The 26,370-nt window shown below is 50.8% G+C and overlaps 1 protein-coding gene across 2 annotated transcripts in view; it reads right to left on the reverse strand.

Annotated features, from left to right (window-relative positions):
• LOC104328627 (hydrocephalus-inducing protein homolog) overlaps positions 1–26,370 on the reverse strand; it is a 155,061-nt gene that overhangs the window by 65,093 nt on the left and 63,598 nt on the right. For both annotated transcript variants that reach the window (XM_075434192.1, XM_075434194.1), the window contains 10 exons: positions 25,827–26,062; positions 24,887–24,987; positions 24,137–24,272; positions 23,541–23,705; positions 19,786–19,938; positions 11,763–12,001; positions 9,204–9,459; positions 6,588–6,731; positions 4,444–4,587; positions 3,305–3,609 (listed from right to left, as the gene is read on the reverse strand). In XM_075434192.1, coding sequence (XP_075290307.1) covers positions 3,305–3,609; positions 4,444–4,587; positions 6,588–6,731; positions 9,204–9,459; positions 11,763–12,001; positions 19,786–19,938; positions 23,541–23,705; positions 24,137–24,272; positions 24,887–24,987; positions 25,827–26,062 — 1,879 coding nt within the window. The remainder of the gene's footprint in view (positions 1–3,304; positions 3,610–4,443; positions 4,588–6,587; positions 6,732–9,203; positions 9,460–11,762; positions 12,002–19,785; positions 19,939–23,540; positions 23,706–24,136; positions 24,273–24,886; positions 24,988–25,826; positions 26,063–26,370) is intronic.

Genomic DNA, 26,370 nt, shown 5'->3' on the forward strand with positions numbered 1-26,370 from the left:
GCTCATCCATCCTGGCACGCGACTGCTCAGCGTGTGTCAGCACGGTCCCAGGGAGGGAACACGTCTCGTGTGAAGGGGATAACGAGGTGATGCAGGAACAGTGATGCTCAACATAAATGACAAGGCATGGATGAAAACTCATGACATGAAGGATGAAAACTCTAGAGAAGAGCTAAGTCTGGGGGGAAGCCTTTGGCACAAGTCTCAGAAAATCCCTGTATATCCTTTGGATTTAACTTTTTCCTTTTGGTGGGAATCCTAAACAAAGCTGAGGAACTGGATACTGCCCTTCGAAAGGGGGACAAACCAATCCTTGCAGAAGAAACTCTTAACCTAAGAAACATGAGGAAGTGTCTGAATTTGGCTCCATATCTGCTACCTCCCTCCATGCGATTCTGGAGATACATTCCAACGCCGCAGAAAACACCTTGGTGCAAAGGCTCAACTCAGCTTCGAGCTACCAAAGGCCCCAGGGGTGAGGAGAGCCTATTCTCCGCCTGTCTCTAACCACACAGGTCTAGAAGAGGAGTAACCACGAGACGTTTATGGCTTCGCAGCGTCAGAGACAACGCATGGGTTGGCGTGAGTTGGGCAGGTCCAACCACACAGCAACAGTTGGACTGTGGTGGTTGTACGATTGCTCTGGTCAAAGTAGCAGCAGTGACTAAAGAGTAAGGAGTCAAAAAATCAGAATCACAGGATGGTAGGGTTTCGAAGGGACCTCTGTGGGTCACCCAGTCCAAACCCCCTGCCGAAGCAGGGTCACCCAGAGCAGGCTGCACAGGACTGCATCCAGACAGGTCTTGAATCTCTCCAGAGAACGAGACTCCACAGCCTCCCTGGGCAGCCTGGGCCAGTGGTCTGTCGCCCTCAGAGTGAAGAAGTTCTTCCTCATCTTCAGCTGGAACTTTCTCTGCTGCAGTTTGTGCCCACTGCCCCTTGTCCTGTCGCTGGGCACCACTGAAAAGAGTCTGGCCCCATCCTCCTGACACCCACCCTGCAGATATTTGTAAGCATTTATAAGGTCCCCCTCTCAGCCTTCTCTTGTCCAGGCTGAACAAGCCCAGCTCCCTCAGCCTTTCCTCATAGGAGAGATGCTCCAGTCCCCTCCTCATCCTCGTAGCCCTCCACTGGACTCTCTCCAGTAGCTCCTCATCTTTCTTGAACTGGGGAGCCCAGAACTGGACGCAGTACTCCAGATAAGGCCTCCAAAAATGGGTCAAATAACTATAAGAAAAAAGACCTAAGCACACAGAGTCTTGTCCAGGCAAAGAAACAACATTTTTCTCTCCTGGCCAGAATAAATGTGTGTGCCTGACTGGTGCTAGGAGTCTCTGCTGATGGGCTCCAGCAAGGTTAGATGTACGGATGGTGAAATTCTATCGATCTCACCTTCATCAGACCTGATGTTCGGTTCCCTCGATGTCAGAATGAGTTAGTTTGATCTGACAATTTAGAATACCAACAGTGCTTAATGTGGACCAGAAATAATATCTGACAGGCTGCCCTTCTGCTGGGCTCTTAATGAGCAATTTGAGGTGTTAATAGCTTAGAGACTGTCTTCATTTCCAGCTCTGCCACCGAGGACCACATGATGTCTGCCGAGGGACCCAGAGAGAGTACAGTACTGCTTAATTAACATGCAGAGCAGAAAAGGGAGCTGTCGTAACGTCCACAAGCGCTAACGAGCCAGCAAAGGGGCTACGCCAAACCCTTTGGAGCAGAGGCTGCTATCGTGCCAAGTGCTTGGGACCCTAGACTGAAATGGACTCAGCAGAGCTGGGTGGCTCAGCACCCGCCGGAGGAACCAGCACCTGAAGGCTCAGGTCCAAGCAAAGCCAGTTCAGGTGGATAGCATAATTAAAAGCTGAAAACTGATTCAGTGTTCAACATTTCCAAAACCCTAAATCGGTTCTCAAAAAATAAGAGTAAAGAGAAACAGGCAACCAGCCAACAAGTGGCCCCAGAGGAAATTAATTCCACACAGGCTTCGCTGTAATGCGCTTGTTTCTCTGTTATTATAAAATATATGCATTGTTCTATCATCAAAATTAGATTTTCCCTTTAGCTTGTAATTAAACCCTAATCTAATTTACCAGGAGTGGACAGGGGCCTCCAAGCAGAGCTTACAGCCCTGCTCCCCTTTCCCTGCCCACCTCCCTCCACCTGCTTTTGCAGGCTTTCTTCTGCATTTTAGGGTCTGTTCCCGAAGGCATCGTGCATCGAGAAGGGCCACGCTAAAGACTTCTTGTTACCTGGTAAGACCCAGCTGCGAGAGGGCTTCTCCTCCAAGCTCTCCCCATAGCCTTAGCTAATTTCCAGTTCCCAATAGGTCATCTCCTCTGAGCCAGATCCCAACTCCCTAAACAAAACTGTTTATTGATGATCTCTATTATTGGTAATAGCTGCACTTTGATGCACAATGGTTAACTTTGCTTGGTTTCCTAGGGCATTATGGAAAAACCATTTGCTACTGTAATTAAAACTGCCCAGACTGGACTTCTGTACTATGCAGAGAGGCCACAGCAGGATGAACTGCTAGAAATGTGTTCACAGACGTGCTCCAGCACAACTGCGAGATTGCTCTTGGGCTTGGAAACCACAGACCAGCGCAGGACGGCCCTGCTACCTGGGGATGCTCAGACAAGTGCTCCCACCAACATCTACAGCCACACCTAAAGCCGCAGCAGAACCTGCTGTTTCACTGCAAAACACCAAATAGCTGGCTCGTGAACGTGATGTGCTGTGATGAAGACTCACTTCACCAAGGTGGTGCTTGCCTCAGGCCATGAAGGCCTGGGAAAGCAGCTAGGCACACCAGCTTCCCTTGCCAGGGGAACCAGTACAGGGGCCACAGCAAAGCAGCAGCAAGAGACTGGGACAGCAGCTCATTGCTCTGGTGGCAGTGCCTGTGTAGGTTCTCAGTACAAAATGACAACAAACAGGGTTGGCAGGGAAGGAAAAGAGGTCATGTTATCTATCTGCTTCTCCCAGTACCTACGCACAGGTTTGTAGCTCCAGAAATAAAGCAGGACTCCAGGTTATGGGCTATGTAAAATGCGTTCGTAGTATCTTATAGCCCCAGCTTGGCTGGAGATCTTTGTTTCCTCCCCAGCATCAAACCGGTGCAGATCACCTATTCCCTGAGCGTCCAAGCCCGACCACGGCTGGCAGGCGTTATTTCCGCAAGGGAAAGCCGAAAGCAATTTGTCAGACCCTAGACAAACAGCCTTGGTCTTTGTAAAGCACAAACGGGACACAAGGAAGGAGAAGAGCTCCAAGGAGAGGACAATGGTGCACATACCTCATCTGGCTGCCTGTCAGGAACGACCACTGGTACCGGACTGGAAGCGGGCTGCAGTTGGTCATCTCGACGTAGCGCACATCTTCAGTGTCATTCAAGACGCAGCCAAAGTCCAGGGCCATGGTCTGGAAACGGAGATTCGGGAAGTAGACTTCTCCCCGAATGGTGACCTGCTCCTCATGGGGATGCTCAAGAAACTGTATCTTCAGAGCCTTCTCTGCTACCCGGCTACTCAAATCCTCTTCAGAAGCAGGATTAAATCTGATGGAGAGATGAAGTTCCGCCCCTACCTCCAGCTTCATGGGCTGCAAGCAGATGAAGAGTATTAATCACCAGTGTGATGAAGTCCCAAGGTCCAACAGTATGAAACATGTAAATGTTCCAAGTGTGACCCCAGCGTAGGCCTCTTCGTTCATCCTTCATTTTCTTTACAGCATGCAAGCACCACAACACTCTTGTCAGACTATCTCAGGCTCATGTATCTGTGCTCCACATCAATACAGCGGGAAATAAACATTGTTCTACAGAATTCTGGACCCACAAAAGCTTTTTGCTAAATACTCCACCAAAACAGCACTCTGGCACGCCGGGACCTTTTGCCCTGACTCTAGAGGAACTCCTTGACCCTCACAGCACAAGCGACACAGCATTGCAGCCTTACCTTCCAGGAGGTAGTCACCAGCATGGAGCTGGCAGCCGTGCCTACAACACCACAAATTTAGCAGTGTCCATGTCCAACACCTTCCACCAAGAACAGGGCAGGTGCCAGGCAGAGGTTGGAAGAGCATCCTCCGCCTTCCTGAAAGCGGGGCTTGAAGAGGACAAGCTGCTCTTTATGTTGTCCAAGGATGGCTGCTGAAGAGCTGTGATGGCTTCCAGCAGACATCTTTGCTACATGGCTTGCCCAGACCTAGTTGCCTGCTCGCCTCTCCTCACATCCTCGAGCCAGGATGCATATCCCCAATTCAGATAATATTGCCTTTCCTTCAGCAGCTCATTCCGAATCTGATTTAGTTCAGGCCAGTCTACTGCCAACTCTAAAGAATCAACTTCTCTGCTAGAGGATCTCCCCACAGAATTGTACCACCACACTCCTCCTCCTTCAAACCCCACCAGGAGGAAGGTCCCCAGCTGCTCACCTGAACATCTGCAGAGAGGGGCTGCTGGTCTGCATCACAAATTAAGAAGGGTTGCTCCAAAGCCAGGACAACGCTGACTGGCAGGGAGGAGATGTTTTTTAAAGAAAGAGGCTTGTACTGAAGAGTTAGGACATCGCTAGGTTGCTACAGAAACAGGAGACAAGAAAAAAAAGCCACCTGAAGTAGCCATGGACTTCCTTCCCCTTCTGATGCATTTTGAGCTATTCAACCCCAAAAGCTCATACATCTCTATTTACCATTTTTATTAGTTTCTACCCTTCTAGAAGGTTTTTCTCTAAATACATCAGATGCTTTTTGTGTTTAGAAACTACAGCATTGCCTGGGGGACAAGGAAACTGTCTGGTGTATAGATGAAGGAACAGGACCCCAAGAGCAGGCAGCTGCCTGAACAAGATCAGAACCAGAAAGCGAACCCAGACCATTTGTCTCCAGCTTCGTATCCACTCTTGGGCAGCACGGCACAAGACGTTTTTAACTCCCGTGCAGTAATTTCTTACAACCTTATCAGCTCTAGCAGCCTCACAAAAGCAGGGAGGCCAGTCCGAGGAGAAAAGCAAGCAGGATTTAGCCTGCAGTGGAGAGCTCGCAGCATCCTAAGGTTCACTTTGAATGCTTACGTGCACGTACAGCCAGCTAGAAACCTCGACAGCCTGGTTGCAACGTGTCTCCTGCTGCCTTCGCCACAGTGACAAGGTGCCTGGAGCCTCAAAGTTAAGCTCAGCCTCAGCTATTTCTTCCTGTTTATGCATTGCTCTGGGCCTCCTGCGTGGTTTATATAAACTAGACAGTGTTTGGGAAACTGGTGCTGGGTGTATTGATGTCAAACAGCTGCAGTGTTGTAGCACTCAATAAATTGGAGCGCGCAGCATCAAGCAGACCACAGGCAGACATCAGGGACAGCTGAAAAGCTTCTCATTAAATCTGAACCGCCTGCTCACAGGATTTTGGGCTTCTCTGTATGCCTGGGAACTGGAGCAGAGACCTGAAACCACAGAAACTAAATAATGAAATCTCTTCTCTTTTTCAGACACCTCACGGGAGAGGGAAAGATGATGCAGAAGTCGGGATCCAGAGATTAAGGGGCACCAGCTTTGCGCTGGTGTTATCATCACTGCAGCTGAAGGACGCCGGCGGGTCCTTTGAAGGAGGTGAGGCTAGGGGAAATGCAGAGAGCTAGCATCCACACCAACAGCAGAGAACGCAAAGAGAGACAAGAGACACCAGTTTTCCCTCATCAGCCTGAGGAGTTGACAGCAACCTCCGTTTTGCTCGGTTTCCCTCCAGGATCCATGTTCAGATTTCACTGTGCCTTGGAGGATCCTCAAAAGTCTCCCTTTATACCAAGTACAGAAACCAGTGTCTCTATAGAAGTGGCCATGATCCCCCTTGGTGGAGCAGCTGTAATCCCAATTCTACTTCGGTGAAGTTAAAACACAGCTCCATCTCTAAAAACATCCTCACTTATATTACAAAGCACCTCTGGACAGGCGAGGAGGGGGTTTTGCATCACTCGGCCGCAACGACCTGCTCTCCCACCTGCAGCCCTGGCACACAAGGTGGCTGTGCAAAGCCCACGCTGGTCTCGTAGGTCCCACAGGTCTCACCCCGAGCCCACGGCTCGGCTCAGCAGCTCAATTCTGCCTCCGTATCAAGAAAGGCAGAATAGACTTGGTGAGACTGTCCCCAACCCCAGAAGAGTGAAATAATGATCTTGGTGTTAATGGCAAAATCTTGGTCCCACCTATACCGACAGCCAAAGCCCCGAGGACTTGGAGAAGATATTTAACTTCCTTCTTTCAACACAAGCACACACACTCCATGGGCTTTCAATCCTCAGCCACACTATTAAATCATAGAATCATTAAGATTGGAAAAGACCTCCAAGATCATCAAGCCCAACCATCACCCCAACCCCACCACGCCTGCTAAACCAGGTCCCAGAGTGCCACATCTGCACATTTTTTGAACCCCTCCAGGGATGGGGACTCCCCCACTGCCCGGGGCAGCCTGTTCCAAGGCTTCACAACTCTTTCAGTAAAGAAATTTTTCCTGATCTCCAATCTAAAACTCCCCTGATGCAGCTTGAGGCCATTTCCATGCCAGGATGCACTCCAGAGACTTACCTTCTCCACCCGGAAGGTGATTTCTCTGGAGGACATTTGCAGCAGGGGAGTGACGAACTCACAGGTGACATCCACTTGCATTATCTGTGTCTTCCTCGCCTTGCTCCCCACGACGGCGTGGCACAGCAGCCGCTCTGTCACCACCTGCGTGCAAGAACCTCTCATCACTCAGTGTGTGCTAGCAGGGCGTACAGAAAACACGCTGCGTTTGCCAGCCGCCTGACTGTGGACACAAAGGATTTTGATAACCTGGGTCAAAATTGTGCCGTGGTATCTTGGCCATCAACCACCAGCAGGTATTACTGCCATGAACTTATGGTCACTGGTCTCCCCAACAGCCCCCTTTCCTTATCACTCTGCACCCTGTTTATCATGCACTCAAATGTCCGTACTGCTACACCCCATCACCCACAAAAAGGCACTCGTGAGTCATCTGCTGTCTACAATTATAATAATTACTGCCCCAAATGATTCATGTTTTGATGTGCCCCATTGATAAGCCTCATACTTACAGAAAGCTGTAGGAACTGATTAAAAAAACCCAACTATACCAGGGGAAACGGGTGATCAATGCCAGCAAAACCATCCTTGGAAGCTTAGTGGAAAGGATCCCTGGGCAAAAGCCTGCCCTCAGGTAAAGAGGGGGTCACTCATCCTAGGAGGTACTGTGCCCTCCTAGAGCCGGTTTTAAAAGAAACTTCCCCAGGAAAGAGGTGTCTTGCACTTCACACGAAAACCCTCTGCTTAAGCTGGATGCTCTTACGATCAAGAGTTTTTCCTGACTTCTTGTGGTTTCTCTTCCCCAAATTACTCTCTTCATTGCTCACACTTCCCTCCGACACAACACCCCGACCCAGCTCCCCCTCCCAGCCTACAGCCTTCGAAGCCATCTGTGCCACACGCGCAACGCAGGGAGCTGGGCTTCTGACCGACCCAAAGAGTATGAAGCTCTCAAGACCCACGGAAGGTGGGCAGCCCATCCTAGGCTCTCAGCTTTGACTCCACGAGCTGGGTAGCCACAGCTGTGCTCACAGATGCCCTTTCATCTCTCCAGGCAAGACAACCTCACCAGTGCCCTGAGCATTTTCTCCCCTCTTCAGCAAAACCTTTGGGCTCCAAAGTGCACAGGGACAGTCTCATCACAGTCAGCTAGGTGAGTAATCAAGTCTTCCTCAAGCTACCACTGAGGCAACCCTTTAAAACACCTTTCAAAGCACTAATATCAGCAGGGGCTTAATACAGATTTATTGCACGTTTGCTTAAATATCTGTGCCCAGTGGTCCTGGATCCAGGGGATGCACACTAGGGTTAGCTGGCAGCTTCTCCGCAGAGTTGGATTTCCCCTGGAAAGAAGGGGCCAGGGAGGAGAACACTCAGTGATCCTACTGAAATCCCCCCCTCCGAGCTGCCACCAAGGGTGCTGTAAGACCTGGCTGCCCTCAGGCCATTGAGGCTGGCTGAGAGACCGGGGAGCGCTGTTATGGAAATATCGACAAAAGTCAAGCTGTCAATTGTAATGATCCCTGGGAACCGTTTCCCACGTGAAGAACGTCACTCCGATTGTTAAAGCTGGCACACTGTGTTTGTTATTCTCCTCCTGGACTCTGTGCTTGACGAGCCCCCTGCTCATGTTTGTCTATAGAGCAAAGACGATTCTGCTCCTGGACACCCCCTCCCTTCACAGTGTTTTGTCTTACTCACTGCTCCCCCAGATACATTACTTGGCATTTTTTTATTTACTTTCTGCCTGTGCTCCTAGTCTGAGTACAACTTATCACAGAATCACAGAATGTTAGGGGTTGGAAGGGACCTCTGTGGGTCACCCAGTTCAACCCCCTGCCGAAGCAGGGTCACCCAGAGCAGGCTGCACAGGACCACGTCCAGGCGGGTCTTGAATATCTCCAGAGAAGGAGAATCCACAACCTCCCTGGGCAGCCTAGTCCAGGGCTCCGTCACCCTCAGAGGGAAGAAGTTCTTCCTCATGTTCAGACGGAACTTCCTCTGCCCGTTGCCCCTTGTCCTGTCGCTGGGCACCACTGGAAAGAGTCTGGCCCCGTTCTCCTGACACCCACCCTGCAGATACTCAAGGTCCCCTCGCAGCCTTCTCTTCTCCAGGCTGAACAAGCCCAGCTCCTTCAGCCTCTCCTCGTAGGAGAGATGCTCCAGTCCCCTCCTCATCCTCGTAGCCCTCCACTGGAGTCTCTCCAGTAGCTCCTCCTCTTTTTTGAACTGGGGAGCCCAGAACTGGACGCAGTACTCCAGATGGGGCCTCACTAGGGAAGAGTAGAGGGGAACTTATGTTCTCTGCCATTCCTTTCTGCCTCAGCACGACACCTCGTAAACTGCTGTTTGCCCCTGAAGTAGCAATATTTCCTTCAGCCCATATTTTGGTAGCAGCAAGTTGGGTTTACGGTAGCTATGGCAACATGAAAAAGCCTTAGCAACTGATGGTGGCTAGCAAGGAGAGCAACTGGTGCTGCCATGGTAACTTGTGGCATTCAAACAGTGTCTTGAAAGCACTTGCTCATTTTGTCAGGCAAATGTCAAGGGGCTGCAGAAGAAGTCCCGGTGCAAGTGATCGGATGGGAAAGGCTCAGCCCTCGTGGGGAACCTCACCTGGGGAGTGCTGGAGGAGCCTTCCAGCACCATCTCCATTGTCTTGCCCGGCATCAGCTCCATCCTCGTCGGCTGAAGCTTAAACACGGGGCAGGCAGGTTTGGGGCTCTGGGAGGAATCTTTGCCCTTGGTGTTACTGATGGCAGGGAGATGATCACGCTGGCGAAACGGGGCAAAACCTTCCGTTGTCCAACAGAGCTGATGGGTGCGTCGTCCTTTGTTCATTATCTTGAAGCGGTAACAGCAGGGATCCAGGCTAGAAGAGAAGCAGAGATGGAAAATGTCATGGGAGCTGTTACTTCCCAGCGGTCACCCAGCTTCAGCACCCCGAAGGCGTCATCTGACTGCACACTCAGCAACAAAGCCACCTCTGAAAAGGCTTGACCTAGCTCAAAGCTTCAGCAGAAGCCAGACCTTGGTTGCCACTAAGTTTATCACCATCCAGCAGCTGGTCTGTTTTACATACAGCAAAGAGAAGCTTCATGAGGAACATCATCTCTGTCGCCATGGACAGAGCATCGCCAGCCTTTGGTGCTTAATGCTCGGAGAGTTTTCCCGAGGCGCTTCCTGCAGGCCTTGCTGCATCGGATGTCGAGCTAGCCTGTCCTGGCTGCCAGTGGACGGAGGAACAGGTTCACTATCATTTCACTCCCTCCTAGGGAGCTGCTGCCTCAGCTGGCTCCTTCTGAAGATGCCATTCGGGAGCTGCGGGGTACACAGACTCAGCCGGCCATCCGGGCACCACTTGCCTCACCAGTTCGGCCCCTGCCCTGGCACCCACATTACTCCCCTTGGCACCCAGCCCTCGGGGAGCTGCCAACTCTCATCGCCCCAACGCATCGCCCTTTGCCTGAACAGTGACACTGGTTTGTGCATTAGCGCGACAGATGCACTGCGAGAACGTAGGCTCAACAGAAGCTTCCCTGATATGAACATGGCAGCAAGACCAGGTCTAGCCACTGATGGAAGGGAATGATGGAAATGAATAACCAGAGCCAGACAGAAAACCAAACGAATATTCAATGGAAATTGATTCCTTCATGTAAAGAAACACTCACTGCAGGCTACTCTGGAGTAATTATTTTACCCTCTATAAATCTGTGTGTGGTCAGGAAATTAATTGTTCCTGGAACAGTTCTTGTCTTTCTGCAGAGTACAGAATATGTGGCTTACAAAACACGTCTGCCATAAGCAGCTAAACACAAACACAGAAGTGACAGCGTAGAACAAACTAGCCTTTGAAACCGACTGCTAAAGAATGATGTGTACAGAGTTCAGTCTGAAATGGTTGATGTTGTGGACAGCAACAGAGAAAAGCATGGAGAAGCTTTGGGCAGAGGCAGAATTTATGTCCCTGAGAAAGCCCAACTCCTCTGAGACGTTATCTGAGCCCTCGCCGGCTAGCACGCCAAGGCGGGCCGAGGACCATGATACGAACCATGCTGACGTTGGCCCCTGCGTTGGGCAGCCAGTTTGTGGCTGCACAGAGGGACAAGCATCAACCTTGCTTCAGCATCCCTGCCTAGGTGGATGGCTTGTGGGTGCAGATTTAAACCCCCCAAACCTATCCTAAAGGCTTAAGGTAGGATTAATCTGCTCTTTCTACCCCAAAATTTAGGTATTGGAGCGCTGTGGACCCTCTTTGCAGCCAGCAAAAGGAACAGGTACCTTGAGAAGACTATTCTTGCCTCAAGAGGTCTCCAACACAAGGCAAACAGCCCTTGAAAAGGCTTCTTGTTCTCCCAGTTGTAAGGACGTGGCTGGTTTGAGACACACACGTTAGGATCAGTGAACCCCCTCCTTCAAGATAAGCTCTTTCCATTAACACCCTCCGTTTCTCCCGCCCAACCTCAGCAGACTTCTCCTCCTCTCCCTTTCAGAGCCGGTCCTGCAGCCACCCTCACTCATCCGTGCCTCGGGAAGCTGCTGCGGCCTTGAGAGAGGAGACAGCAACAAAAGCAGGCAGGAGAAACAAGGAAAGAGCGACGACATCTCATAAAGAGCAGCTCGGCAGGGGAGCCAGGGAAGACGAGCGAACTGAGGGATGGATGACACAGGGCAAAGACAAATTCTGCTGCTCCTCCAGGACTCCCAGGCAGAGGGGAAATAAAACAGCACCATTAAATTAGTTGAGTTGCTGCTAACAAGTTACCGCTGAGGTTTTCCACTGTTGGGAGACGATGCTCCTTAGTGAATGGAAAAGGAAGCAGCATTATTGCAAAGGGAAATTGGTTTATACTTGTAATGTAGCACTTTCCAGCCGGACGCTTCTGGGACCTGCTGTTTTCCTCCAAATCTTGATTTGATAAAGTGAGGAAATAAATGTATTATAGCAAAAGACAATTCAGTGACAATGTAGCAACCGATTTCCATTTTGGTGGCTTTTGAGGGTATCTAACAACTTTCAGACAGCCATAAAATGTTTCTACAGCTATCCCTGTGGCTTCAGTGAAACAGAGCCAGGACCCTGAGCACTGAAGCAGAACTAGCCTGAAGGACTGCGGCAAAACTCCTCCCGCAGGTTCAGCGAGGAGAAGGGGCAGCTGAGAAATACCCTACCTGAAGTGGGCTCCCAGGTTGAGCTCCGGAGCAAAGGGTCTGTCGGTAACAATCGTGGTGCCGATGCCAACAGCCTGGACAGGGACCATGTAGGAATGGCTGTTCTCTATGAACACAGTCAGCTCGTCCTTGAGTTTCTCGGTGTCATCCAAGTTGGCTATGACAGTCACAGACACCTCGGTCTCGGGGGGGATCACACCTCTGCTGGGTTCAATCCTCCAGCGCGAGCGTTTGCCAGCCTGTAAGAGAAGCCAAACACTAACTTGCACGGGAGCCAGGGGCCCTGGTCTCCTGTGGGGTGCAGGAAAAGGCAGGACTAAAGATGTGACGGTATAAAGCATAAAGGCTTAGTTCCCCGAAATCTAAGGTATGGCATCGGGAAGCAGCAACTATGCCGGAGCTCATACAACCTGTATTTTACCCTCCTTTAACAAACTCACTTCATTAACCCAGTTTTGCCCAACCCAAGGGCTGCTCTTCCTCAGCAGAAGGCCATTCCCCCTCCAGTCTCTCCTTTGGAGCGCTTGCCACGGGAAGCTACTCTATCTCCCCAGGCTTCCCGACAACGGCAGCCGGGTTTGCATGAAGGCTCAAGGCCAGAGGAAGCCAGGACTGCTCAAACCCCACCACAGCAGCCACACGGCTGAGGAACACTGCTGAGAGCCTGAAGAATAATACTGCAAACCCGGTTAATCAAAACCCCAACACCAAAGTCTTCTTTGCCAAGAGTTAGGCAGCACTGCTCAACAGCCCCTGAAAGACCGAAACACGCAGTTCTCACTGCTCATCAGCTGCAGCGAGGTGCCCCAGTGCCCTCCGCTTTGGAAAATTTAGCTATAAAGGTTTATTGCAGGGCAGTAAAGCAATAAGCAGGAAGAAAACTGCAAGACGCATGCCCTGTGGGAATGGCCTGGGCTTCCCAAGCACTCACTTCCTCCGGTTTCTCACTGACCTCCCCCTACGGATGAGGCAATAAAGGTGCTGGACCCCCCACCTGCCTAAAACCACACCCACAGGGAGCAAGCTTAGAGAGGAGAAGTGAATGCAATGCTCCCTAGCTAGCGTGAAATGCGCCGGGATGTAGATGTGTGGCTTCGAAGTGTCCATCGCGGTGTTGGTGGCACCCGCACCCCACAGTTCACTGCTGCATTTGGGACGATGGGCACTACTCACCCAGAATTCGACAGTATTCTAAGAGAAGAGGTTTTGTCCTTTTTTTAATAGAAAGAAACCGTGTGCTTGGAGGCCTGACCCAAGCCCGTGCTTGATCCAGGTGAAGTTAGCTCAAGCTTCTGTCTGCCAGGCAGGCAGCACTAACAGGACACCAGCCAGTCCAAGGGAGAAGACCATCAGAACACCAAAGCAGCACTTTGAAGCCACAGGAAGCATTTTAAATAACCCCCCAAGTGACCTCTTCTAACAAGGGCAAGACTAGCTGGAGGCCAGGGAAGCAATAGCTTGCTGAGCATTCAGGGTCCCAGCAGTAAGCGTAGGTGCCCCAGCTACAACAGCTCCTCAGGCTGGCTGTGCCCTGCGTGGAGAGCAGGTCAGGTCTGCAGCCCCGCAGCCCAGGATGGAGCACGCCAGAGACAGCAAAAACTATTCTAGGTGCTCACAAAATTCAGAAACTCAGCTCCAGTTAATTCATCCTCTAAAGCTGCAAGAGAAAGTCTTAAAAAAAGCAGCAAGATGCGAATGGGATGGAGGAAGGTAGTTGGCACAGAGCAAACGCTGGGGCTCTGCTTCTCCATGAGGACCAGGCTAGGCTTTTTTCACTCCTACATATTCCACACTCATTATTACCTGCAACCTACACTCCACCCTCCTGGTTTGGGACGTGGTACTCCATTGGGGAATATTCTTATATTCCCTTTGAGGTCTGTCTTGGTATCTTTTTGTCTTCTGTGCCCCCAGTATTCCTCAGCTATAGAGGAGCAGCAGTGCTGGAAAACCAGGCTGAACTCAGGGCCTCCAGCTAGACTGGAAGATGGCAAACAGAGCAAAGCCTGTCAGCAGAGCTCCACCTGCTCAGAGAGACTACAGCCATAGAAACTCCATCCAAAAAAAAAAATCAGCCCCAAACTCACTGTCCCCTCAAAGGCCAGTGACGCCCACAACCCCAGGCAGGTAGACACGAGGAGACTGAGCTCACTGAGCACACAGGATCCCACCACCCCTCTTCTGCTGTCCCTCCACCCCGTGCAGCCTCAGAGGCATCCACTGTGCTGCCATCAGCCAAGGGCTACCCAGCCAATGCATTCACGCCAAGCCAGTGGGTGTTGGGTGTTCGTTGACATTAATGTACAGCTTTTCCTCTGATTCACGTTGGCACGGGGTAGCTCGCTTGAAAAGGAGACCTGATAGCTCTGCTCCAGAGGTGAATCTGCAGTCTGCTATCTGACAAAGCTCATTTATCAAAGCTTGGCAACAAGCCGGGCAGTAAATTGTACCCAAGAAACTATTACCAGGGAATAACGATAGGCTGTCTCGATGGAGCCAGACTCTGAACTTCCCAGGGCGAACCAGCACAGACCCACCATGCCCTGCCAGGCCAACAGCCCACCAGGGAGGAGCGTGACTTGCATCGCGCCCTCCTTCCCTCAGACAGCATTCAGTGGGGGTCCAAGGGGCCGCACAGCGCATCGCTGAGCAAGAGACCTGCCAGGAATGAAAGGCTCTGCCGGGCCAGATCCACTCTGGTTTCTGTGTCAGCTTCTGCCTGCACCCATGCAGGCTGTGTTCCAGAGACGAGAAATCTCTTGGAGCCATGCTAAAAAACCTCCATCGCTTTAGAGACCAAGATCTAAATTCTGACAACAGCCCTGCTACTTGCTTATCCCTGACTGCTCTGAAAAATGATGCAATCGCTGCACGCACGAGATAGACAAAGACGGCCGCTATTTTTGTCCCTGCAGGAGCTCGCACTATTGGACATCCGAGTCCTTGAGTGCTAGGCAAGGTTGGGATCAATCACTTCAATCAAGAAGTTCAATGCTGAGATCATTAGCTTCTCCCAGGACAGGCTTCCACTGTGAGTAAGAGCTGCCAAAATTTGGTTATAGTAGACACCAGCGTGCATCTGAGAGATGGATGGATGGATGGATGGATGGCTGCCCTGAGGGATGACTGAGGAGCCACCACACTTGGGTCACTTGAAGCTCCTTATAGCTAGTTAATTCAAGGGATCTGCTCGCTCTGGCTTGCATAAGCAAACAGAGCTTGTTATTAAAAATGCAGCTGGACTTCTTACCAAGCCATAGCTCTAGTGACAGAGCACTCACACCGTGTCAGGCGGGCCCTTCGCTCCCTGTGGAGGTTGTGCACGAAGAGGAAATAAAACCCCTGAAGAGGGAAATAAGGAAGAATTTCCTTCAAGAGGAAATAAAACCGTCCCACACCAGTTGTGCGCAGAGCCTTGTCCCAGGTGTTTTAGCAGTCCCAACATTCTGCATCTCAAAGCTACTTTTTAACCTCCGGCAAATCGCCAGTGGCAGAAAACAGCCCTGAAGCACCCCGAGCCCAGCGGACAGTGGAGATGGGAGCGTGAGGCTGGCTAGATGCTCCCACCAACCTCCTCCTGGCACCTCAGCACGACTATCTCCTCTGCAAAAGCATGGGGAACGCTTCGGTTCAGCCTCTGCCCCAGAGCACAACCAAGGAGACATTTTACGGAATGAAAAGGCAGAGCCTCTAAAAAAAATGAAGTGTGGTGTTCACTGCCACCGACAATGGAGCCAACTTCGTCACACTTGGCTCAGGTAACAGCAGGCTGCTGAGCTAATGAAGCTTGTCTCCATTTGTGTCCCCTGTCAACAGCTTGCCCCTCCAGATGCCATCTGCCCTCCCCATGGGCTGGGGAGCCCAGTGCCACCAGTCCGCACATCAGGGTTCTCCAGCCAGGACATGGGCTGGCTGGCTGCTGCCAAGCACAACATTCAATAACCAAATTCCTCCTGCTTTTCCCCTGGGAAAAGCACTCTGCTGAGTCACTCTTGCTAGCAGGAGAACAACTGCCTTGCAGACTTCCCCCCTTCTTTAATTCAGTTGGCCAATGGGTGCAGCACAAGACAACCAGTTTCGTTTCCCCTAGACAAGCAGAACAACAATTTCTTCGATGACTGAAATACAGCAATTTCAAATAGGCATGAACTCATACAAGATACCTGATGTGGTAAAAACAATCCCTCTCCCCTGTGGCCAGGTTTCAGGCACCTTTCCAAAGGTCTCCTCCAAAGCTCTGCTCTCATTTTTAAGAGCTACACGCCCTGGACTAAGCCTGTGCAACACCAGGATGGGCACAGCCTTCCACCTTCCTCAGGTTTTCATACAACTGGTCACCGGCACAAGACTGGATGCTCCTGGTCCTGATCCCTGTTGATGACCATGAGTTTCCAGGCATGGTCCAGCCTGGATGGAAATCAGCAAACTGGTACTGCTGTATCAGCAAAACACAAGCCTTTAAAAACCAAACCTATGCTTTAAGTCTAAAGGGGAGCTTTCAGAGCACCGTGAGGCTCTGGTGAGACAGCTCTGGAAAGAGTTAAGCCTACACATCTTACCTTCAAAAGCCATGCTCACCTTGGAAGAGACCACATATTCAGGGCCTGTGCTGCCCATAAGTGAAAGTGAATTTAATACTCATTTCTAACTAGCATTGCAGGTACCATCTGAAGGGCACGGCACTGTCTGCCTGTGCCTCGCTATGAGCAAACACCAATGGGCTGGCTAATTATTCTGTTGCTTGGGGGAGAAAAAAAATGAAGTAATTTACAGCAGATTTAAAAACCACTCTCTTGCCAATTCAAGTCTGCTCCAACTTCAGTGAGAGCCATCAGATAGAGCTCCAAACAATGTGGACACGCTCTTCAAAGCCTTCCCTCCCTGCAGCCTGCGCAGTTCGCTCGGATAACCACAAAATCACCTGTCAGCCAGAACAAGAAACAGAATCACTAAAGCGGCATCCCTTTATCAGCGCTGGTTTTAAGTTTATCTCCCTGTTTTGCTGTCTCTCCATATGGCTGTTTCTTTACTAAAGGGAACGTCGTCAAAAGCTTGAGATAATAAGCAATGAAATTAGTAAATGAAACAAATCCTGCACTAATGAGGAGAGAGGCAAGCATGGGAATGGGAAATGCGTGTTCTCTTCTTGCTGACACCGAGTTTGACCAATAGTCTTTATTACGCTGCCTGGATATCAGCTGACTTTTCTCCAGTGGATCTCAGTGAGAAGATAAACAGCTACAGGTTTGGGTTTGTGGTTTTTTTTTTTTGTAAAGTAAACAAAAGTTGGTCTCTTCTGTGATGTCAACTCCAGCTGAATGACAGCAGCTCATCCCTGGGAGCGTGGAAGGGGATCCGTGAGCCCCATCAGAAGCAGACGACGCTGGATTAGGGAGACGAAGGATCACGCCAAAGGAGACAGGACCCCAAGAAAGGTTTTCTCTCTCCCCCCTCATTACAAGGCACCGGGAAACCACCGCTTGCCTCCCCGCGGCAGCGCATAGCAGACCCAGCACGGTGGTTATGCAGGCAGAAGAAAGCTGTCGCTGATTAACAAAAACTATCCCCTATGCCTGCTTTTTTCTTTCCTGGTCACACTGGTGTGATGTGCAGCTGCCTTGCACGACACCAAGAGATGTCACCCGCAGCAGCCAAACGAAAAGATCCCCGAGAAGACAGCGCAACAAAGAACTAGTAGGAAATGATCAGAGAAAGATGCTTTCTCCTCTCTGCCTTTCTGCGGGGAGAGCAAACACTTCCATTAATCAATACAACTCTTTTGCACTTGTCAATACAGCAAAAATCAGATGCTTAGGGAAACAGGAGAAGACAATGACAGCAGCGAGGAGGAGAAACAACCACCTTCCTCAGCAGGTCACATCAGCCCCCAGCTGAGCTGCAACAGCTCCTGCATATCGACCTACTCCTCCAGTCTTTTCCACCCACAATAAAGGCCAGCCCTCCCCTGGCTGGTCCAGAGGATGCTCTGGCAGGCCAGGCTGTCTGGCAGCTGGGAAAGCACTCTGACAAGCAAACGCACATTGGACAGACACAGGGATCAGTGGATGAGCCCGGTACGACACACTGGTCCCACGGGTCACAGACCTGCACATACCCTGGCAAGCAGCGATAAGCCAACAGAGAACTAGGGCATGAAGACCCACGCTCCTTTTCAAACCCCAAAAGCCCCATCTCAACGCACAGCTTTGGAGATTTTTTATTTATTCCCTTCCGGCAGCGGAGATGCTCAGTGCTGCTCCTGCAACTCATCTGACAGAGAGAGGGGTACGGGAAAGCCTCTGCTCACGGGCTATGACAGGTAATTCCTTAAATTGCTATCCCAAAGTGAAGATATCCACAGAAACCATCTCTGCTTGCTCAGATAATGCTCTTTTCTCCCATCAAACAAGAAGAAAGCTTGACTTGACAGGAGCAGCGATTTGCACATGCTGGTTAAGGATATCGCCCAGGCAGCGGCATGGCAATCTGCATTAAGGCATTTTCCTTTTCTGTTTTGAAGATGACACCAGCCTTTTACTTGCCCTGTTGCTGCCCCTTAATTTAATCTCCCTCAGTTTGTCCAGCTGCCAGTCAGTGTGCTGTAACATTGCTGATCCAACGCTGCTGTGAAAACTTCAATCAATAGCTCTTTCTTCCACATGGGGACCATGATCTATCAGCCTAACTGCAAACAGCCACGGTTTCGAGATTAGCCATCAGATGGGAGACAGGAAAATGACAGCTCCCCGTCCAGCAGCCATCTCCGAGCAGGAAATCAAAGCAGCAGCTTTGGCATCCTAGAGAACAGAAGACTTGGGTTCCAGACCGAGCAGGTTTCCAGGACCTGCCTCCTTGAGCATCTCAAGATGCTCATCCTGAGAAGCCGAGATGCTCCCTGTGGGGTAGCTCCACCCCGTAAAGTCAGCAGGGGGGACTAAGGAGCACCTGAGTCCACCTTTACTGCAGGGAAAGAAACCAGCCCTGAACCACCTCCTATTATTGTTCTACTTATTGATTAGCACAATATTTGCAGAGAGAGCAGTGCAGCAGAATAGGATTTATTGCCCAACCCCAGAAATGAGGGCACTGAGGCAATGGAGAGGCAGATCTACTCCTGCAAGCCACCCAGGGGAGGGAGGGAAGGCATTACAACAGGACCTAAGCAGCTCCAAGGGTCAGTCTTGGGTACAAGCATGCAAAAAGCATCACTTCTACACCAGCACCACCCATTTGAGGCAGCTTGCTCTCTGCAGAGATGGAAAGGAGATTTGCATCGTGGAGTCAAAGCAAGCTGCAGTGGGAATCACCCATTTTGAGGTTACATTTATCCTCCTGGGCACAGGAACTGGAGTCAAACAGCTGGAAAAGCAGCAAGAGGGCAATTCAGCCTGGGTTAACCAGCCCCAGGAGCCCAACCCACCCAGCAGAGAAGCACAAACCTCCTCTAAACCCCATTTTCCTGCCCCAATCTCCCCTTCCACGGGGAGAACATCCCACCCAGCCTCGGAACACAAGCCCTTCCCGGCTGCATCAGCCCCGCTCCCCCTGCCAGGGAAGCAGCCAAGCTCTGCTCCTGCTATGGCAGCTTGTCACCCCACGCAGCCTCCATGAATTACACAGCCTTTCCTGCAGCTGTTCTCCAGAGATGCTCCGCAACGCTGCACAGTCCACAGACTCAAGGAGGTACATGACCCTCACATGTATATTTTTGTGCAATGACCCAGACAGTCTGGCCCCCAGTAGGTGTGAAACTCGGAGCTAAATACCTTCCACAAAATGAAGGGAGAACTTGTAAAACTGATCCAGACTCACTTCTGCTCAAACATCTAAGCAAATTACCTGTTTTACTGAGAGGTCCCCCAGCTAAAACTGCCCCCAGGGCCAGGCTCCTTTTGCTGAGCTGTGATGGAATATTCTGCTTTCTCTCTCAGACAGAAAAATGGAAATGCTGCATATACAAATCAAGCCACAGGCTGCTACAGACCAGTCATTTTTGTTGGAAAATAGCCCCACAGACACTTACCATCTCTGCCCAGAAGGATGCAGGGATGACACTCTGATTGGAGAGGTGGAGAGTTCGGGAAGCATCTCGTAGAACTTGGATACTGCCAAAATTTATCTTACTCGGACGCACGTAGACAACTGGTCCTTCTCCAATGCTCACTAAGTGGATTTTCTGCTCCAGGAAGCAGGCAGGAAAGATCAAAAAAGAAAAAACAGGGAAAGTTTAAAAAGATTAGACAGCTCTAAGGGTACTCCTAGACTGGGGGATAATTAGAGCTGTTCGAAGTTTTTAGTATTGTAAGACCAAAACGGAAGGCCTGGAGCAAGCGTGGGATCTAGAGTGATCCCATCTGCAAGCCACAAGCTCCTGTTATCAGGGGATAAACAAATCCAGTTTCCCACCCTTGCCTTTTCACCCCTCCTCCCCACCGTGAGCTCTCCTTCCTCCCCCCCGTGCCTGCTCCCGCTCCTGTTCCTGCTCCGTCTTGCCCCAGACCACCCGCCCCGACTTCTGCTGCTGCACAGCCATGCCTGGAGAGGAACTCTCTGCGCATCCCCGGAGCTGCGCCTGAGAAAAGCAGCACCAGTTGGCGGCAAAGCCGGCTCTTCAGAGCTGAGATCACATACATTAGTTGACTCTGATTTGTGCTTATGTGTGTTCCTGGTACTACATGAATAACAGACTTTAATTATCAGTTACACCATCCAAGCGGGATTTTTTTCTTTTGACAGTGTGAGACCCAAAAGTCCCGTTCTTGCAGTACTGCACGGACTATTGGAGGGGGAACGCAGATCCCTTTGCTCAACCACCTTCTTGCATCATTGCAAACAACGAGAATTTATCCAGCCTGGCTGGATTTCACCACTTCTAAACACCCCAACCCTTTTACAGGATCTGAATGCACAGAACTCCCAACGCTGACAGGCTGCTGTATGATTCACTGCGGGGCATGGAGTATGATTTAACCACAAAAGAAAGCAGCCCCCATGATGTCAAACCTTTCCTGATGCCCGGCTGAAGGAAGCGGCATTGACAGCTGTCAGAATCACCAGTCCAACCCAGGCAGAAGGAGCGGCAGCCACAAATACTCGTTTTTGACAGGATGCTGTGCAAGAGCGAGCCGAAAATCACGTACCAAGGCTGGTAGCTCAGAAATAAGGAGCTGAAGCCATGCACGCTGATGGACCTTTTACCCTGCCAGGAGAAGGGAGGCACGGAAAGCTGCAGGCTGGTGATGCTGCCCCAGACTCCAGGGAAGGAGGAGCTGGAGGGAAGAGTTGTGCCTCACCAGCTGGCTTTGCCTCCAGGCAACAGTGGGGCAGAAGCAGCAAAGGCAGGGCAGAACCCTTTGGAGATGAGCAGAACAACATCTGGAGGACGCCCAAGCTGGCTGGCTTCAATCAGAGTGTGTGCTAGCACGACAGATCCTCACCAAGGAAAGGACTTGTAAAAACCCTTTCATCTACAGTCTTCTCAAAAGGGACAAGAAAAACTCCATTCAACAGCTTTACAGACAACGTGACACGTGGGGAAAGGGAGCAAAAGGAGATGGCAACTTTGCCATTGGTAATCCTGCCACACATCCACACACACCCCCAACAGTGCTGCGGGCTTTGCCGATGGGTATTTAATGTCACAGCTCATCATTCAGGAGTGAAGAGCATCTGTCCCCGGCAGACAGACATGGTTTGAGTGACCACCTCATTCTCATAGCGGTCAGCTGCTGATCCCCTGCCCGGGGCACACGAGCCTGCCTTGCTCCCAGTAACCCCAGGGCTGTGTTTTGTTAGCTCCCAATGCAGGAGATGACTCACACCAAACTGAAGCCGGCATGTAGCCACCTGCAAACGAAATACTGGGCAACAGACCCACAGAGGGACCCTACACAACCTGGATCCGTATGATTTTTCACCTAACTGTGTAAAGACTTGGTATCAATACCAGACGGCATAACCTGAGACGAGCAAATCTATATTTTGCTTTATTGGAACACATTGCAGCGATTCCCCTGAGGTCAGGTTTGCACTGTATGATACAGGTAGGATCTGCCACCAGTGCATGACGTTTAGCAAGGTGGTTAGCTGTTTTGTGCTCGCCCAGACAGCTCTGGACCATGGAAGGACTGAAACACCACCCAAGCTATGGGGCAGGGCTATACGAAATGCAACGGATCTCGCCTTGCAGCCAGAAACTCACGTCTGTGCTGGCAACACACCCAGCCAGGTTTCTAACCGCACTGGCTGGGCGCTAGCAGTGACCGAGCAGACACTGCATATGCTGATGGTCAACTTCACAGGCGCACAGGCTTGCTCAGTCTCGTGCTGGTCGTTTCTTTAGGGACAGCTTAGGATTCTCCAGCCCTTCGGGCCACAGCTCGTTTATTCTAGTGGGGAGAAACCCTCTGCTTTAAGGGAATGCTGCCTTCTGTTTCTGAGCAACTGTTCTGTCAAACTCCAGACTTCCCTGCCCGGCCCTCCTGACGACCGATTTCCAGGCACTTCCACAATGGCCTGGGCTGAGATGTTCCCGGGCATCCGGGGGATTTAGCAGCACCATTTCCTTTTGTTCTATTGAAAGTTTAAACCCCTTTCGACCACTTTCAAAATGCCGGCCTTCCTTTCCATAACAGAAAGCTTCAGGTTCCCAGCAACCCTCTGACATTCTCTGTCATGCTCAGAGAGAGGATAAGACACTTCAAAACAGCTGCTTCAAAAGTCGTTATCATTTTAAATTCAAGTTTACCTAACTAAATTTGTTCTAGATTTCAGCTAGATGAAGCCAGGACACTACATACAATGTTCTCCTGCCCACATTCTGCTGTCATTGCTGCTGTTGTGTATGCCTGAACGCAAACAACCCCGTTTAGGAGGTTTTAGCCCAGGAAAGCTTTGCCTCATCCATTTCCAAGCTTGGCAGAAATAAAGTCCCTGTGCTCCAGATGGAAGCAGTGCGGAGACTCACGTCTCTCTCGCTGGGGCTTTTGGCAAAGAGATGCGATGGGTATTTCTCAGACGCCATGGGTCTGGCTTTCAGCACGGTTTCTCACACAGCGCTTGATTTAGCAGCATCGAGGGATGTTCCTGTGTACTCCAGAACAAAAGTCCAAACGAAGCAGCAGCTGCTGCTCAGCAAATAACACAGCAGAGTACGAGACCCAGGGATCGTGCTGGGTTCCAGACTGGGCTCGTTATCCCATCTCACACATCCATAATTAAGCACTGTGTCAGACTCTTAGATTATCACCTGCCTAAGCAGATCACAGAATCACAGAATGGTGGGGGTTGGGAGGGACCTCTGTGGGTCATCCAGTCCAACCCTCCTGCCAAAGCAGGGTCACCCAGAGCAGGCTGCACAGCACCGCGTCCAGGCGGGTCTTGAATATCTCCAGAGAAGGAGACTCCACAACCTCCCTGGGCAGCCTGGGCCAGTACTCCATCACCCTCAGAGTGAAGAAGTTCTTCCTCGTGTTCAGCTGGAACTTCCTCTGCTTCAGTTTGTGCCCATTGCCCCTTGTCCTGTCACTGGGCACCACTGAAAAGAGTTTGGCCCCATGAACTCTTCCGTACCACCCTTCCATACCAAACTCTTCCACACCACCCTTCCTCTTCTAGATGTCAGCTGTTGCTCATGCCATGAATCCCTCCCCTCCTTGTCTACATGGCTCATCTATTACAAGCTCGTTTTCTCAGGAAGGATCCCTGGAGTTCCCAACCCTGTCTGTCCGCAGCCCACCAAGGAGAGTGGCACAAAGGCCCACACCCACGAGGACTCACCAGTTGGGACCCTTCGCTCCCCAACGCCGTGACATGAGCGACGGTGTCCTGCTCTCCCGTCACCTGGGCTTCCAGTGTAACCGGGACCTGCACTGAGCTGCGAGGCTGGATGATCCCACACGGCACGGGGCTGGAGTACCACACGGCAGCACCCTCTGTGTGCTCCTACGAGGGACAGAATCAAACCCAGCTTCAGAGGCACCTCTGAGAAAACTTTAAACTCCTTGAGATCTACCACAACAGCAATTCATACATTTTTAAAAATCCCTAGGAGAAAGCAGAAAGGGACAAAACAAGATGCAAGACTTGTATGGGCTTAGCATCCTCACAGGGTCCAAAAGCCGCTGCATCCACAGACACCCACTCCTGTGCTGGCAGTCTCCTTCCAGCAGCTTTCCACGACCCCATAAATTCTGCTGCGTGAAAGCACCCCAAAGACCACAGTATAAACTGCTCCCTAAACTTCATCTTCAGGTAGGTTCCTCTTCTCAGCAAACCTCCAGGTGAGAAGAGGAACCTACTTGAATACAAACTAGCACGGTCTTATCCAAAACCCTCGATAACATCTGAGGGCAGGAGAGGATGCGATGCCAAACCTGTGGAAGAACCCCGTAGCAGCCTGGAAGATCGCTGTCGTTCACAAGGGTCAGCATCTGCTGATACGGGAACTTTAGAAAGCACCGTCCAAACGTCACGACGGGGTTGAGGACTTGCAGCGGAGGAACTACGCATCTAGATGGAGAGATGACCGAAAGGGAATTAGAGATACCACACATTTGTCACTGTCCAACAGACATTTAATACCCCCACAGTAGTAAATCGCCTTTAACTTCTTTTTGTTCCTTTGTTACCTGAACCAGACACCAGCTCTCAGCAGGCTGCTTGCTGTGTCCCAAACCAATTTTCCATTTTGGCTGCAACACAGCACAAATCATAGAATCACAGAATGGTTTGGGTTGGAAGTGACCTTAAAGGTCACCTGCTTCCAACCCCCCTCCCATGAGCAGGGACATCTTCCCTTAGACCAAGTCCACCACTTGCAGGAAAAGAAGGAGAGATGGCCCTTTGAAAATTTGTTAGACCTCAAGCACCAAAAAATAGGCCAGTAATGGATATAATTACTGTCCCCTTTAGAAAAAGGCTCAGGGCTATGCCTGTCCCTTGAGCACAGGTGCTTCTCAACATGGACTGCTCTCAAAGCACTGCTTTTCTCATCTCTAGCTGGGCAGAACCAGCTCATTAACGCTTCCCATTTGGAGCCAGAGCCAGCGAAGCGTGTTGCAAGGCAGCGTGCTAGTGCTGGATGCACGAGGAGAGAGGGCAAGCTGCATGGAAAGCACTGATACCTGGCTGTGAGGGGCAGGGCCAACACCTCCTTGCCAACACCCTCCACGTCCACCACCAGCGCCAGCTCATAACTCTTCACAGTGTTGGAACACAGGGTGACCTGGTGGAAGAGAAGAGCATCAAACACCTCATCGCTCCCAAAAGCCATCGTCCACACGTGGTGTCCTCCGGTTCTCCTTCCACAGGAAGGAAAGAGAGCATTTTGCTCCAGTTCTTCCACTGCTCCGTGTGAAGAGCACAGTCTCTGGGAGTAACAAAAGTCTTCTGACAATATCTGCTTCGTTAAATACGCCTGGCGGTTATCAGGGCCTATGTAAGCTAAATGAAGGCTCAGACTAACGCTGTACTCACTACTATATTAAAATCAAGGGGGTAATTTTTATTCTTGACTACAATAGCATAAACCCAGAGGGAATCTGTTGACTTCTACAGAATAAGTTCAGCTTTACAACAGGAAGCTGAGGCAAAACGTGGCTGAGCAGCTGCTGCACAGTTCATGGCTGCCAGAGCTTCTTCATCCCCACTGGAGATTCCCGCAGTGAACACAGCTCCTCCTGCTCAACAGGAGAGGAGAAATAAGGCTGGGAAGAAAAGCGAACTGCTTTATACAATGACACCTTTCTTTTTAACAGTCACCTTCTGTCCTTATCCTTCCTCTGCCCACTTCAAATCAAAGAAACCACTCTAAGCAGCTCTCAAAAACACATGAATGGCTTCTGGACTTGACTACACAGTACAAGACCTTCAGCTCACGATTTTGGAAACAAAACAGCGCTCCTTCAGAAAAGCCCCAGAGTAACCCAGCCGACAAAAGCCTAACACCAGTGCACGTATCTTACTGGCGTTACGCCCAAAGCTAGCAATGCTAAAGCCCTCTCGTACCTCGGCGAAGCTTCAGCTCCACCTGCTGAAGTAACTAGGGTCGGAGTCTTCCCCTACCTGGATATCCAGGCGTCCCTGGGAACGGATGGTCCCTTTGCAGGGCATTATGGTGAATTCGGTTGGCTTGACGTGACTTTGAAGTCCCTTTCTCCAGGACGGGCGAGTGTTGTCCGACACCTGATCAAAACTGGTAACGCTGGGCTCACCCTGGCCGTCCCCGGGAATGCGCAGGTTGAAAGTCATGGGCACCAGGGAGGTGTTCGTGAGGCAACAGGACAAAGTGCGAGGAAAGCCTAGGACAACAACACAAATGTGGATTTATGCACCGATTATCCTGTGATTCCCTGTGTGAATATCCCGTTCTGATAAAACCGTGCTTGGAGTTTAGCTCTTTTCAATCTGAATTATAGCTGAGAAGCTAAGCAAGGAATTAATCGTCAATTCAGTTCCCTTTTCTGCTGATCACAGGGATTGCTTCCTTGGCAACACCCACTCTCAGCGATGCTGAACACCAGAAGTTTCTCTCTCTCTAACTGAGAAGCCCTCTCCTCTGCCCCAAAACCAGCACCAATTACTTCTGACTTACAAGTGCACACCCCAA

This window comes from Opisthocomus hoazin, chromosome 12 (genome assembly GCF_030867145.1).
Source record: "Opisthocomus hoazin isolate bOpiHoa1 chromosome 12, bOpiHoa1.hap1, whole genome shotgun sequence".
Taxonomy (NCBI): Eukaryota; Metazoa; Chordata; class Aves; order Opisthocomiformes; family Opisthocomidae; genus Opisthocomus; species Opisthocomus hoazin.